Raw genomic sequence first — 16,545 nt, 5'->3', positions numbered from 1 at the left:
TAACCTGAAGCACCACTTTAGCTAATGGGGCCTCCCGCTGCCGTCCGATTTCTGTTCTCAACCTGAAGCAAAGTTCTTAACTTGAAGCACTATTTCTGGGTTAGCGGAGTCTGCAACCTGAAGCGTCTGTAACCTGAAGTGTCTGTAACCCGAGGTACCACTGTAAAGGTAAAGGACCCCTGGACGGTTAAGTCCAGTCCAAGGCGACTGTGGGGTTGCGGCACTCATCTTGCTGTCACGCCAAGGGAGCCGGCTTTTGTCCGCAGACAGCTTTCTGGGTCATTTAGCCAGCAGGACTGAACCACTTCTGGTGCAACTTCTGGTGCAACACTGTGACGGCAGCCAAAGTGCATGGAAACACCATTTATCTTCCTGCCAAATGGTACCTATTTATCTACTTGCACTGATGTGCTTTTGAACTGCTAGGTTGGCAGGAGCAGGGACAGAGCAACGGGAGCTCACCCCTTCGCGGGGATTCAAACCGCCAACCTGATCAGCAAGCCCAAGAGGCTCAGTGGTTTTGACCACAGCGCCACCCGCGTCCCTAGCATCTAGTCCAGGCTTCCTCAAACTCAGCCCTCCCGATGTTTTGAGACTACAGTTCCCATCATCCCTGACCACTGGTCCTGCTAGCTAGGGATGATGGGAGTTGTAGTCCCAAAACATCTGGAGGGCTGAGTTTGAGGAAGCCTCATCTAGTCTAACTCCCTGCAACACAGCAATTGCAGCTCAAGAATCCCTGATATTGGCCATCCAATATCTGCTTAAAAACCTCCAATGGAGGAGAGTCCACCATCTCTTGGGGGAGGCCTCTTCTGCGGTTGAACGGCTCTCGCTGTCAGGAAATTCTCCCCACGGTTGAGTTGGAACCTCCTTCCTTGCAATTTGAATCCATTGGCTTGGAGCCTCAGAAAACAAGGTTGCTCCCTCTTTCATGGGACAGCCTTCAGATATGGGAAGATGGCAAAGAAGTTCAAAGAGCATCTCTCTCCCTGCAGACATGTGGTGTCAGTCCACACCCTCACGACAGCCATTTTGTGTTATGGTCAAGCCCACACGGCCGCCATTGTGTGACTGGCGACCCACTGCACATTCCGAACACCCCAGCTGTGCTCCTTGGGGGCTGGTGTCTAGGACCACATCTAGAGTCGCTGCAATGTCGCTGAAGAACGTCAGTCAGTTAGCAGCACCGCATTGTGTCTCCCCCAATCTGGTATTTCATACAGATAAGGTGGCCTTGCGACCTTTCGTTGTGGTTTCCTCTGTGAGTGGCATTCGCTTTTTACGTTGATCGATCATCTACCGCATTGCAAGAGTTCTTCGCAGCTTAACAGTAACGGCAAAAGCAGTTGGAATCAGTGAGATATAAGAAGGAGATTTTTAAGTTTTTCCAAGCAGACTTAATCACAGGTTATTGAGGGTATCGCAGTAAGTTACTGAGACTATTTTGAAGTTATCGTTCGGGCAGGCGGTAATGCTATTGAACATTCAATATCATGCTTTCAAATGTTCAAAGCACTTAATTTTCCCCACAACCCCCCTGTAAGCTAGGGAGATGACCACAGTGCCTGGAGACAGGCAGTCAAATCAGACTAGGAATGACTGCTGGAAGGAGCGCAGAGAGAATAATTGCCCTACAGCCGCACAACCGGAAGCCTCCATCTGCCCCAGCTGCAGCAAAACATGTCTCTCCAGTATCAGTCTCTACAGCTACAGCAAAGCCCTGTGACTCTCCAGCAGTGTGACTTCACCTACAAAAGCACCCTCCTCCATAGTTTCCCAAGACAGACGGATGCCAACATTGTCCCCTTACTCCAGACGTGGGGGCTACTGAGGCTGAAGGAGGCACAGGGACTTGCCTACAGGCCAAACTAGACAATACAGTGGTACCTCTGGATGCAAATGGGATCCATTCCGGAGCCCCGTTCACAACCTGAGCAGAACGAAACCTGCGTCTGCGCGTGCGCGGGTTGCGATCCGCCGCTTCTGCGCATGCGCGTGACGTCATTTTTGAGCATCTGCACATGTGCGGGCGGCGAAACACGGAAGTAATCTGTTCTGTTACTTCCGGGTCGCCGCAGGACGCAACCTGAAAAGATTTAACCTGAAGCGTCCTTAACCCAAGGTATCACTGTACATTAAACAAGTTGTACAGGTGGAAAGGGACCCCCAGGGCTATCTAGTCCAGCCTCCTGCAATTCAGGAATTAATGCGTCAATGCATTAGTTTGGGGAGTTCCCAGACTGTGGTCCGTGGCATCTCTGTGAACAACGGCAGGGACAGGGACTGCTCCATTGTTCTTAGAATGTGTCCCTCTGCCCAGAAGGGAAGTTTGAGAGGAGAAGACACTTGCAAGGAGTGGAGAAGATTAGCAGCAAGGTGAATGGGAGGCTAGAATTAAAAGATCAAACCGTGCAGAGCATGATGCATTGAAATTACTTCAGCAGACAGAAAATACATCCCTCAGCAATTTTCAAGTGGTCAGGGTGGGGTGGAGAGCTGGGAAACTTCTTCATTAGCACATTGAATGTCTCTGGCTCTCCCCCCCCCACCCTTTTAAAAATAAACTTGCCATTAGGACTGGCAAATAAACTGGCAGGGAACTGGCCAAGGACCAGGATGAATGGGGAGGAGGAGTTGACCCATTTCCAACCATGCCATGGGTCTGGGGGAATTCTCCCTGCCCCCACCTCCAGCTCCCCCTTCCCATTTTCTACCCCACATCCCTACGAGGGGACACACAGCCCCCCTCTTCTGCTGCTGCTGCCTAGAATAAGAGCGAAATCAGACTTGCTCCGAAAGGAAAAGCAGATCATAAATCACCTTTCTAGCATGTGGCTGGAGTTTTAATCCCATGCTATCAGTTAATACAATATTTAACGTGGAAGGGGATTTTTGTGTGATGTGCAGTCAAAACAAATTTGAGCACGAGCTCTTGAGCAATGCAGGGCGAGGGTGTTTTTGCACTATCACTGTTTCTTTTAAACAATGCCGCTCCCAGTTAAGAATAGTTCATGCTTTCAAATAAAGGCCGGGTGGTTTTATTCCAAAGGAAGATGATCTTGCTGGAGGGGAGATTTCCCACCTTGTCTGAAGGAGAGAAATGGGACCACTCGCACTCTCCTCTCCTCCCCCCCCCAAATCTGTTCTGGACAGTCCTCTGGAGCAGATTTTGAGACTCCATCGGGGGGCTTCAGGGGAGAAGGAAAGGGAAGTTCTTCCTCTACCCTGCTCTACCTCTCAAATCAGAACCAGTGAAGGCGGTGAAGGTCCCGTGTGAGTGCCTGGAGGCGGTTGGAGGATGGATGGCGGCTAACAGATTGAGGTTGAATCCTGGCAAGACAGAAGTACTGTTTTGGGGGGACATGGGGCGGGTGGGTGTGGGGGACTCCCTGGTCCTGAATGGGGTAACTGTGCCCCTGAAGTGCACAGCCTGGGAGTCATTCTGGACTTACAGCTGTCCATGGAGGCGCAGGTCAATTCTGTGTCCAAGGCAGCTGTTTATCAGCTCCACCTGGTACGCAGGATGAGACCCTCCCTGCCAGCGGACTGTCTCGTCAGATTGGTGCATGCTCTGGTTATCTCTCACTTGGACTACTGCAAATGAGCTCTGTGTGGGGCTACCTTTGAAGGTGACCCAGAAACTGCAATTAATCCATAATACGGCAGCTAGACTGGTGACTGGGAGGGGCCGCCAAGACCACATAACACCGGTCCTGAGAGATCTGCATTGGCTCCCAGTACATTTCCAAGCACAATTCAAAGTGTTGGTGCTGACCTTGAAAGCCCTAAATGGCCTCGATCCTGTATACCTGAAGGAGCGTCTCCACCCCCATCGTTCAGCCCGGACACTGAGATCCAGCGCCGAGGGCCTTCTGGCGGTTCCCTCATTGTGAGAAGTGAGGTTACAGGGAACCAGGCAGAGGGACTTCTCAGTAGTGGCGCCTGCCCTGTGGAATGCCCTCCCACCAGATGTGAAGGAAATAAGCTGCTACCTTATCTTTAAAAGACATCTGAAGGCAGCCGTGTTTAGGGAAATTTTTAATATTTAATGCTGTATTATTTTTAACACTTGATTGGAAGCCGCCCAGAGTGGCCGGGGAAACTCAGCCAGATGGGCGGGGTATAAATAATAAATTATTAATAATTATTATTATTGTGCAAGGAAAATTCTGCTGTGGGGGTGAAAAGGCAGCACCTAGACACCCCTAAATTACAGTGAACATGCCACCCTGTCTTCTGAGCAGCAGAGCCTTGGGTGGCCTAGTTCTTTAATTATACTGGAAATAAATCCATTACTTGGCTTACCAATGCCAAGATGTCTGTGTTATCAACACTTTTGTGAATGAACGCCGCATTTAGTTTCCTTCTGTTTCCACTGACATCCACCTAGCAGCTTGATTTTCTTTCTTACTCGGTGTTGAGATTGCCCGGTAACAGAATATTGCTTAGTGTTTATTTCGCCCCTGTCTATGTGGACTTCTGTCCTGGTCCTAGCTAAGGCCACCAAACTCCCTTCCCGTCCCTTCTCAGCTAAAATAGGCTGAGAAACTAATTCCCACCTCCATTTGCAATTACAGCAATGGGTTGGGGAATCCTAGCCTTAGCTAGGACCTATGTGGCGCTGTGGGTTAAACCACAGAGCCTAGGACTTGCTGATCAGAAGGTCAGCGGTTCGAATCCCCGCGACGGGGTGAGCTCCCGTTGCTCGGTCCCTGCTCCTGCCAACCTAGCAGTTCGAAAGCACGTCAAAGTGCAAGTAGATAAATAGGTACCACTCCGGCGGGAAGGTAAACGGTGTTTCCATGCGCTGCTCTGGTTCGCCAGAAGCGGCTTAGTCATGCTGGCCACATGACCCGGAAGCTGTACGCTGGCTCCCTCGGCCAGTAAAGCAAGATGAGAGCCGCAACTCCAGAATCGGCCACGACTGGACCTAACAGTCAGGGGTCCCTTTACCTTTATGAACTGCCTGCCAACCTAGCAGTTCGGAAGCACAAAGTGCAAGTAGATAAATAGGTACTGATCCAGTGGGAAGGTAAACCGTGTTTCCGTGTGCTGCTCTGGTTCGCCAGAGGCGGCTTAGTCCTGCTGGCCACATGACCCGGAAGCTGTACGCTGGCTCCCTTGGCCAGTAAAGCGAGATGAGCGCCGCAACCCCAGAGTCGGCCACGACTGGACCTAACAGTCAGGGGTCCCTTTACCTTTACCTATGCATCCCACACTCCCCAGCTTGGAGGAACTACCAAGGAAAACGTTCTGTTCAGCTAAAGATTTTGGCCACAGACCCAAGAAAATACAGATAGGGAGGCGGTGTGTTGCCGGGGGAGGCGACAGAGACCTTGCCAGTGGGGTGGATGAGAATAGAAAGCTTTCTTGCTCCCCCCCCCCCCCGAACGCGCCTCTGCTCTCTCGCTCTGTGCCCCACTGAGCAGCTCATTGCAGGTTCTCGCTGTGGGCTCCAGTGGGGAATTTGTTCCCGATTTCAGACATCAGCTTCTGTGTGCTGTTTCTGCACAGCCAAGGTCCCCAGCCCCTCGCTGTTCCAATTTGTTTGCATCTGTGTTATTTCAATTTAGCATAAATGTGATGGACGTGGAACCGGTGTCGCCGGCTGCAGCGAGGAATAAACAGCATTTTCTTCTCGGGCTCCGAAAAGGCAATTCCCACGCCTGGGATTTTGGCCTCACTCTGCGGGGCTTGCAGCACTGCGATGCAAACTGGGTTGCACAGGGCGAGGGGGGGGGGGACACAAATCTTTCTCCCTCCTGCTTTGCAGGGCACCAGCACAGAGATCAGCAGCTGACAGGTTAAGGGTCCCCCCCCCCACTCCACCATCCTGAGCTTGTCAAAACCCTAAGTCTCAGCATTTAGGCAACACAGGCTTGCAAATTATGGGAAACAGTTTGCTAGCTGCGCAAATGCCTGCTCTTAGTTTGCACATAACGCATTTCCTCTTTTAAAATATTGGAATATGCAACTTGTCTGTGCTGCTTGAACACTGGATTTGGGCTGGGATATGTGCGTTCGTGTGTGGAATTAAATTAAATTGGCTGGAAAGGCAAAGCGGTCTCTAGCCCCACCTATAGCTGGCAGTACTAACACTGCGCTGCATTTCAGGGGTGTTGTAAGTCACAAAACTGGTCCATCTCTACTTGTGATGAGATAATCAACCATACTGGCATGTGCAGCACAATTTTTAAATGTTAAAAAAAGAGATGAGGAATCACATTTCCCATACAGTGTAAAACTAGAGTCAGAGTACAAACTCCTTTTTTGTTTGTTTTACTGCTCTGTTGGAAGAGGACGGTGCTCCCCAGTCACAGACATGCAAAAATATTGGATCCAGACCACTGAATTATGATTGACATTTTCCCACCTCTTGCTTCCATGTCTATCCTAGCAGGTTATAAGGATGGATTGCAGGCGAAGCACTCATGCAGGCACAAGCCTGTCTCCACATTTTTACTGTTGCCTTCAGTTCCATGTGGACTAGCACCTTGCTTTTTGAAAGAAGTGACAGCTGCGAGCCTGTGAGAGCTAATGAGCACCAAAGTGCACAAATCCAGAATTCCCAGGGCTCTGGAATAAGCCTGTTAAAACTTGGAATGTAATTGGATTATTCCTTCCCACCTCTCTCTCTCTCTCTCTCTCTCTCTCTGCCCTGCAGTTAATAATGAATGGCGTCCAGGAAGGAAAGGAAGTGGTGGAAAGCAAAAGCCATCAATTACCGACAGAACGAAACTTCTGCAGTCAACCAGTGAAGGATCGCTGCTGCCTTGACAGCAGGTTGCAGTAAAATATGGCTGTGATTAGAAATTGTAAATATATATAAGGCAGAGGGAAATCAGAGGCTATTAGGCAGGCGATTAATACAAGACTCAGACAGGTGTCACCACTTGCAAGGCAGGCCGATGAGGTGGTGGCTTTGAGGTTTGGCTATTCCCACAGCCGCCAATCACTCTGGTCCGATCTCTCCTTAACGGTCTCTCTTTCTGTTCGTTGGGGGAGCTCATTATGCATTTGGAGCCCAGATGTGCTTAGAGGCTGCTGGACCAGGAGAAAAGGAGCCAGCACTGCCATCTTATCAGGAGGTCCATTCCTGTTGTGGCCCCCAAACCCTTTGGAATTCCCTCCCTGTGAACATACTACACAGGATCCAGAAAGGACCTGCAACTACCTTATTTTCCGCTCCATAAGACACACTTTTTTCTTCCTAAAAAGTAAAGGGAAATGTCTATGCATCTTATGGAGTGAATACGTCGTCCCTGGAGCCGAATTGCCCAGGGGCAAAAAGCAGATCGTGCTTTTTTTAAAAAAAAAACAACGGAAGGGGGTGTTGAAACAAAGCCGCTGATCAGCTGATCAGCAAGCAATCGGGAGGGGAGATAAGGGACTCTAGCGATAAAGGAGGCTGCCTGGGAGGGGGGAGGGAAAAGCCCATGGATCCTCAGGATTTTTGCATTGGGTCATCCCAAATTCACCATCAGATCACATAGCATGTCCATGGCTACAGCCTGCACCAAATCACACACGCACCCACTGTTTTGTGGGGCAGCAATGGCGCAAAAACATGGTTACAAAGCATGGATCCACATGGATCCTCAGGATTTTTGCATTGGGCTACCCCAAACTCACCGTCAAATCACATATCATGTCTGTGGCCACAGCATGAACCACAAAAATCATACACCCACTGTTTCTTTCAGAATTTTTTTTTCTTGTTTTCCTCCTCTAAAAACTAGGTGCATCTTATGGTCAGGTGCATCTTATGGAGCGAAAAATACGCTAATTCAAAACACCAGAGAGCTGGTTATCTGACCACACTCCTTAAGAAAAGCCTTTATTGATGCCCAATGCAGTCTTGGAAGCCCACAACAATAAGGTGGTGGTCTCTTTTAATAAAAAAGGGATAAACTATGACCGGGTCTCTTGGTTTTATTTTAGAAAAAAAAGCATTGCTTTGAGTAAACAATCAGTATTACAACACAAAGGAGAACTGACAGGTGGTGAAAACGCAACGTCACAAACAATCTTAAAGCAAAATACTTCATTTAGAAATAATAGGGGCTGCTCCCTTCCAAAATAGGGGGGTGGTATGGGGAGAGAAAATGCTTTAATTCAACTTTTGCCAAGCTGGTACCTGCTAGGTATTTTGGTAAACAACTCCCCCATGCTGGCTGGGGCTGATGGGAGGTGTAGTCCAAAAGAGTTATGTTAAACATTCCAGAGAATGGAACAGGAAACGCAATTCATGAGCACTATCTGTTTGTTTGTTTGTTTGTTTGTTTGTTTACAAAACGTTGTGTCTCCTCCCCTGCCTCGACTTCTACCGGGGACCATGCAGCCTGCTGGAATTCTACAAAATGCCCCAGTGATGTTGGCATTTGGGGTGGGGGTATATGGGACAGCTGCCTCCATCGTTGTGTCACGATAGTGGAAAAATTGTGCCTGTTTAATTATTCCTGGTTTTTAAAATGGCACGGCAGCCCCGGCAACCACACTCTGGAGAACTGTGCAATTTGTTGCCACTGTAAAATGAGCCTCTCTGCTCTCCCCTTGGGTCAGCAGCCGCTTCCTTTTTCTGACCCTGCTGTGGGGGGACGGCCGGCCGGACTCTGAGGCAGGCCGAGGCCTCAGAACTTCTGCAGGAATTTGAGGACCAGGTCCTGCAGTTTCACCCGGAGCGCCTCGTCGCTTTCGCACATGATGTGCGTGGAGTCCTCCTCGATGCGGATGAGGGTCTCCACGTCCTGGAAGAGCACGATGTGGCCTTTCGGGGTGTCCTCCACCTTCACGTCGCTGAAGCCGTGCTGCAGAGGGACAGGGAAAAGGGAAGGGGGAGATGTTCAGCTGGCAAACCAGAGGCAGTGTGGCAAATGGGAGGATTTGCATTCCAGGGAGTTGGGTCCCTTTGGGTCCCTGTCCAACTCTCCGGTTCTATGACTCGGCATGAACAAAGGTGTACAGGGGTCGGCCGCCCCTTGCCTGAATTATATTTATAAAACAATGAACAGTACACCACAAAGAACTCATAACCCACCTGCTCTCAGCAGCCAGAAACACCATAACCAGACACTGGAGAGACCTGTCAGGAGTAAGCATGGACCAATGGTACCAAATAGTATGGGAAACAGCCCTACTAGAAAAATTAACTAATAAACTGAAACTGACACGGGGACAAACAGAAGAAGACGCCTTCACCCCGGTATGGCTCCCATTTATCACATACACAGCCCAACAGGACAATGACAATAATCCACCAACAGCATACAAATCAATATGGCTAACCTGATCCAAAACACCCACCCACCTCACTCACACACGAAAACAAAGATCACCACAGCCAATCACAAGCAAACAATCACACCCTAGGCCAACCCAAACCTCTCTCCTCTCTCACCACCAAAGGAACACAAGTGAACAACACAAGCAACGCTGACACCAAACTCTACATACATTAAACATAATAGAAACACCGCCACCCAACCCCACCCCCATCCATCTTCCCTCTCTCCACCCCCCCTTTTCTTTTTTCTTTTTTTTTCTTTTTCTTCTCCCCCTAATGCCTCAACAAATGAAACGGATTTGTAAAAATGTTACATGGGAAAAAAAAAAATACGAGGCACTACACTTCTGTAAAACAAGAAAATCCTTAATAAAATATTTAAATATATAACACCAAAAAAAATAAAAAAATAAAAAAATAAAACAATGAACAGGGTGGTGATACAATGACTGCTGCAATCAACACAAGATAATATCACCAAGCCTAAAAAAAAGAAGACTAAACGTCCATAAAAATGGCAAAAGTAGTTTCTTTTTGCTATAAGCCAGGAATTAAGATTGCCGGAAGAAATACCAACAACCTCAGATATGCAGATGACACAACCTTGATGGCAGAAAGTGAGGAGGAATTAAAGAACCTTTTAATGAGGGTGAAAGAGGAGAGCGCAAAATATGGTCTGAAGCTCAACATCAAAAAAACGATGCGCCACTGGTCCCATCACCTCCTGGCAAATAGAAGGGGAAGAAAGGGAGGCAGTGAGAGATTTTACTTTCTTGGGCTCCATGATCACTGAAGATGGTGACAGCAGTCACGAAATTAAAAGATGCCTGCTTCTTGGGAGAAAAGCAATGACAAACCTAGACAGCATCTTAAAAAGCAGAGACATCACCTTGCCGACAAAGGTCCGTATAGTTAAAGCCATGGTTTTCCCGGTAGTGATGTATGGAAGTGAGAGCTGGACCATAAAGAAGGCTGATCGCCGAAGAATGGATGCTTTTGAATTCTGGTGCTGGAGGAGACTCTTGAGAGTCCCATGGACTGCAAGAAGATCAAACCTATCCATTCTGAAGGAAATTAGCCCTGAGTGCTCACTGGAAGGACAGATCCTGAAGCTGAGACTCCAGTACTTTGGCCACCTCATGAGAAGAGAAAACCCTGGAAAAGACTCTGGTGCTGGGAAAGATGGAGGGCACAAGGAGAAGGGGACGACAGAGGACGAGATGGTGGGACAGTGTTCTCGAAGCTACAAAGTTTGACCAAACTGCGGGAGGCAGTGGAAGACAGGAGTGCCTGGTGTGCTCTGGTCCAGGGGGTCACAAAGAGTCGGACACGACTAAATGACTAAACAACAACAAGTTTCTTTCCCCAATACGTTTTATCTTAACAAACTGAAGGACATTGTCCTCTTCCTATGCTCCTCCTGATGGAAACTATCCCCCTGCTTTTAGCCTTGTATGCCTCCTTCCTGCAACTCTTGCCACCAAGCTGGTGTCAAACATGCTTTCCTCTGGCCCACATCAGTGAGGCCGAGAGGGGGGTCTTGTTGTCCGAGCAGCCCAGGACCTCCAGACACACTGCCCACCAGGCTGGCACCCCAGGGAGGTCCCTTCGGTGCAGCTGGCACAGTGGTTTGACTTCACTCCCGGAGGCGCACTCCATTGTTTCTCACCCCCGGAGGCGCACTCCATTGTCTCTCACCCCCAGAGGCACACTCCATTGTCTCTCACCCCCGGAGGTGCACTCCATTGTCTCTCACCCCTGGAGGTGCACTCCATTGTCTCTCACCCCTGGAAGCGCACTCCATTGTCTCTCACCCCTGGAGGCACACTCTCTTGTCTCTCGAGGCAGATGGATGCCAACCGCCTCCCCGGTCCTCTGGCCATGAAGGCAGCTGCTGCTTACCTTCTCCAGGGTCTGAACCAGCTGGTCCATGGGGATGGAGCCGCTCAGCAAAGGCTTGACGGGTTTCAGCTCCGGAACTTCGTCTGCCACCCGCTTCCTCTTCTTGCCCCCTTGAGGCTGAGGAGGCTTGGGGGGGAGCTGTCGATGCAAAAGGAGACGGATGTTCGGTTTTATGTTTTTATTTCTGCAAACTGTTCAGAGATGGTTGAAGCACATGGAGAGCACCAGGTTGGAGAAGTCTGATGCATAAAAAAGGATTGCCTTCTCCCACTTTAAAACCATGTTGTCGCTTTAATTGTGCATTTAATTATGCATTAATTAGCTGTTGCTTTAATTGTGCCCTAAACAGCCTCGGTCCAGTATCCCTGAAGGAGCGTTTCCACCCCCATCGTTCTGCCTGGACACTGAGGTCCAGCGCTGAGGGCCTTCTGGCGGTTCCCTCCCTGCGAGAAGCCAAGTTACAGGGAACCAGACAGAGGGCCTTCTCGGTGGTGGCGCCCGCCCTGTGGAACGCCCTCCCACCAGATGTCAAAGAGATAAACAACTACCAGACTTTTAGAAGACATCTGAAGGCAGCCCTGTTTAGGGAAGCTTTTAATGTTTAAGAGACCACTGTATTTTAATACTCTGTTGGAAGCTGCCCAGAGTGGCTGGGGAAACCTGGCCAGATGGGCGGGGTATAAATAATAAATTCTAAATTGTGGAGATATTTTAGGGGGTGAGGGGTACTTTCAGCTTACCTTAGTTCTGAGCTGTTTACCATGTGTGTGCGTGCACAGAAACACAAGTCAAATAAACAGCAATAAAAATTAATAGGTTTGAGCCCCAGGATCCTTCTCGACAGCCTGCTGTTTGTTCCAAAACGGAATTGATTTTGATTAAGGGGTTCAGCTTCTCTTGCGAACCCCAGCACACACACAAAAGAGAAACGTTTTGTCCCAGGGGTTTTGCTGGGATTTGGTGAGCACAACTGCTGGTTAATTAACTGGGAAACCCCAGGGATCAGAGTCACAGGGAGCAGCTTTCACCGAAACCCTTCCCCTGCCAGCACCCCAGTATTCAAACCCTACCTGAAGCACATGTTTGTTGTCTTTTGTGTGCAAAACAGCTGTAACGGTCGCCAAGGAGATCCCCGGCTTCATCTCGGTGGGTACCAGCGAATCTGCAAGCTGGAGAAAGAAAGTTGGTGCCACTTTATACACACACACATTTAGCCACTTCAAGTGCAATCAGGCAATTTGATTTTCCTGAAAGCCAGTAGGATGCACAACACTCCTCCCACAGAATGCAACTTTTAAAGCATGCAGGGACCCTGGAAGCCTCCGAAAAGGGATTATTTGCACAACTGCCACCTCTTTCTTTCTTTCTTTCTTTCTTTCTTTCTTTCTTTCTTTCTTTCTTTCTTTCTTTCCCTGCACCCTGAGGTCATATATTAGAATACACAGAATGAGCAAGGATGACGGGAAAAATTAAGAGATAATACAGAAGAAACATTTTTTAGAGAGTGGGACGTTTACAGAAAGTATCTTAAAGGGCATTGTAAAAATGTGAATTCTCTGGCAGGCTTAGACTGACCCCTGTATGAACGTAGAAAACCTTATTAAAATATAAATTTGGGAGAAGTATGGAGTGACAATGAAAAGTGCGCTACTCAAAAGACCCTTGATGGGGTGACTGGAAGTCAGAGTAGAACTTGTGTTGTAAGAAATTAACTTTTTTGTAATTTGTATTATCCTTTGATTTTTTCCCCTTGACTTTTTTCTCTTTTTTTACAATCAATAAAGCAATTTTAAAAAAAGACTTTTCCTTTAATTGTGACGCTCGGCCTATTTCTCAGCTGTCGCTTTGTTAAAGGAGTCTTATGGATTGCAGTTGTTTCACTGATGAGTTGCTAATTATTCTATGTTGGGTTTCCAGTATGTTTCCGAGCAGCGCTGTGTTGGGGTCTGCCATTAAGAGGAAGAAGGAGAGAGAGGTCCAGCGAAGGCAAACTGGAACCTCTGTATTCTGTGGCCTGGAAGGAACGCGGGAACAGCAGAGGATCCGGCCTGCGGTAGATGGGCAAGCGTGATCTGTCCTCCCCCCTCCTTTCCTTTTCGGGGGCGGGGTGTGCCAAGCGGAGGCTTTTAAATTTTTTATTAAAAAGCCTTTCATCACAGACATCATTAAAGCCATTTTGCTGCTACAGGGACTGTAATGAGTCTCGAGGGGCGCTTGAAAACGTTTAAGGAATAAAGCAGGGAGGTGCCTTTGCCTAGATGAGCGGCTTTCATAAACCCGTAGAAGTTAATTTCCCAAGGACACAGCGGAAAGGGCAGAGGCGCTTGCCAGGCAAGGGGGATGATGGCGGCGGGCGGCTTGTCTGGCACTGAAGGATGGGCAGGGAGAGTATCGCGACCCACATCTGAACGGCTTGAGTCACTGAGCGGGCTTGGGAACCACTGAGCTGGGCGGAAAATTGGTCTGACTCATGGAATCATAGAACCGTAAGGCTGGGAGGGACCCCAGGGGGCAATCCAGTCTGACCCCCTGCAAGTCAGGAATCACAAAATGGGAAGCGTAATGCTGGTGGTCAACAAAAGAAGTTTAAAGACTCTGAAGGCAAATCTTTAAAAAAGTAGTATAAACACCGACAATTGGGAAACACTGGCCTACGAGCGCTCCAGTTGGAGAACAGCCTTTACCAAAGGTGTCATGGACTTTGAAGACGCTCAAACTCAGGACAAAAGGAAGAAATGTGCTAAGAGGAAGGCACACTTGGCAAACCCTCACTGTGATCACGTAGGTAAAGGTAAAGGGCCCCTGGATGGTAAAGTCCAGTCAAAGGCGACTATGGGGTTGTGGCGCTCATCTCGCTTTCAGGCCGAGGGAGCCGGCGTTTGTCCGCAGACAGCTTTCTGGGTCATGTGGCCAGCAGGACTGATCCACTTCTGGCGCAACAGAACACTGTGACGGAAACCAGAGCGCATGGAAACGCCGTTTAATTTCCCGCCGCAGTGGTACCTATTTATCTACTTGCACTAGCGTGCTTTCGAACTGCTAGGTAGGCAGGAGTTGGGACAGAGCAATAGGAGCTTACTCCCACTTGGAAACCTAAGTCCCCACTGTGGAAGGACGTGTGGATCCAGAATTGGCCTCCACCATCACAGTTAAGAGCATGTTCATGGAATACCATCTTACTTGGCTACGAGGGATTGCCAAAGAAGAAGACGACTGTCAGAAAGTTCTCTCTAATGTTTAAGGCATTAACAGCAGGGGTTTCGAGAGAAGTTTTGTAGTGTATTTTCCTGGTGGAAATGGATCTGCTCGAGCAACTTTTTGATTCGGTCAAAGAAATACAAAACTGGGGCAAATAGGTATTTTTCCATGGGCGTCAAGAATTTCTCAAGCAAACCAAAATCTTCCCACTGGGAATGTAAACACAGGGGGTACAGCCCACCCCTAGGTAGTGCCCATTCATAAGCCCAATGGGCTCCCTCTGACGGGGCTGACTTTTACTGTTCAATGCAACCCCCACCACCACCGATAAGAACCGCCACCTCATTGTATGACTTCTTGGCTTAACGGGACCAGAGAAATAAGCACATTTCGAGAACAGCTAAGTACATGGAGAGTCTGCTGCAAGGGGGGCAATTATTTTCCCAATTAGAAACACGCTCCTGGACTCAGAGTTCCAATTCAGGCAAATGGGCTCTTTAAATGCAAATGAGCATATCGGCGCTCCCTTCTAAATTGGATGGGGAGATGCAGCAGTGGGGGCAAGCCCTGCGTTCGTTAGGGAAGCTAGTTAATTGCACACAGGGCTCTGCGTTGCGTTTTTACACCCTGTGCTAAATGACACCCCTTTGAGCTGCAATAAAGGGGGGGCAGTTTCAGCTTGTGGGCTCTTTCTAAAGTGGTGCAAAGTTAGTTTGCAAGGAAGAAGGCAGTGCTTTAGATCAGAGGCTGAACTGGATTCCATCAGATTCTTCTGAGATCACGCAAGGCTAGCCTGTAAATCATTCCAATATAGTGGTACCTTGGTTCTCAAACTTAATCTGTTCCGGAAGTCCGTTCCAAAATCAAAGCGTTCCAAAACCAAGGTGCGCTTTCCCATACAAAATAATGCAAAATTGATTAATCCGCTCCAAACTTTTAAAAGAACCCCTAAAACAGCAATTTAACATGAATTTTACTATCTAACGAGACCACTGATCCATAAAATGAATGCAATAAGCAATGTACTGCAGTCACACAACCATCAATCAGTAGCTGAACTGGGTTCCACACAGTCTCAAAAACAAAAACGCAAAATAAATAGCAAAAACAGACAGACCTCAGCGTAATACTCAAAACAGAAGTGTGGCACTCAAATTGGAAGCGTAACACTCAAAATGGAGCACGTTTAGCTTGCGAGAAAAGTTCGCAAACCGGAACACTTACTTCCGGGTTTGCAGTGTTTGGGTTCCAAGCTGTTTGAGTACCAAGGCGTTTGAGAACCAGAATCTGAAGAGCTGTCACAAGGAAGAGAGAGCAAGCTTCTTTTCTGCTACTCTGGAGGGGAAGACCCAAACCAAGTTGCAAGAAAGGAGATTCTGACTAAACCTAAGGAGGAACTTTCTGGCGATAAGAGGTGTTCAGTGTTGGAACAAAGTGCTGGGCTTTTAAAGCAGACATTCGGTGTCCATCTGTCAGGGATACTTGAGCTCCGATTCCTGCGTTTCTGGGGGGGGGGTGAACTAGGAGCCCCTTCCAACCACGATTCTATGTATTTTTTGTGGGCTGTGCAGTGGCCAGGCAAAACAGAGAAGTGGCTCCCTCTTTAGGCTAGTGCATACTATGTGTCAGCTGACTCCTCCAAGCACCTTGAACGCAAGTCACATGAAGCTGCCTGGATTGGGACCAAAACTAGCCTCGGCTGCCAGAAATGCATACAGAGGGCTCAGCTAAAAGCAGCAATTGGGGTTTGGACCCGGGTGGGGATGAACCTGCTGTCTTGCAAGCCGTGAGATGCTTAAATCACAGAATCAACATATTCTTTGGTGATCGCTCGTAGCCGAGTTAAAACATGGTTTTAACAATGAGTCCGTAATTGACTGTGGAGGCCAATTCTGGACCCACACGTCCTTCCACAGCGGTGACATTGGTTTCTGGGTGGGAGTTGATTATGGTGTGGATTTGCCAAGCATGCCTTCCTCTTAGCAAGTTTCTCCCTTTTGTCCTGAGTTCGAGTGTCTTCAAAGACCATGACACCTTTGGTAAAGGCTGTTCTCCAACTGGAGCGCTCGCAGGCCAGTGTTTCCCAGTTGTCAGTGTTTATACTACATTTTGTTAGATTTGCCTTGAGAGAGTCTTTGATCCTCTTTTGTTGATCACCA

At 48.5% G+C, this 16,545-nt stretch overlaps 1 protein-coding gene across 1 annotated transcript in view; it reads right to left on the bottom strand.

Moving 5' to 3' along the window:
• Nucleotides 1–7,917: 7,917 nt before the first annotated feature.
• Nucleotides 7,918–16,545, bottom strand: part of INTS9 (integrator complex subunit 9) — a 68,745-nt gene continuing 60,117 nt past the window's right edge. The window contains exons 15-17 of the mRNA XM_081001000.1: nucleotides 12,259–12,357; nucleotides 11,189–11,326; nucleotides 7,918–8,810 (exon numbers count right to left, since the gene is read on the bottom strand). Of these exons, the coding sequence (XP_080857126.1) occupies nucleotides 8,634–8,810; nucleotides 11,189–11,326; nucleotides 12,259–12,357 (414 nt within the window). The 3' untranslated portion in view covers nucleotides 7,918–8,633. The remainder of the gene's footprint in view (nucleotides 8,811–11,188; nucleotides 11,327–12,258; nucleotides 12,358–16,545) is intronic.

The sequence above is a fragment of the Podarcis pityusensis genome (genome assembly GCF_964106645.2).
Source record: "Podarcis pityusensis genome assembly, chromosome: 3".
NCBI classification, from domain to species: Eukaryota; Metazoa; Chordata; class Lepidosauria; order Squamata; family Lacertidae; genus Podarcis; species Podarcis pityusensis.
This window is presented reverse-complemented; position numbering and strand designations above follow the sequence as displayed.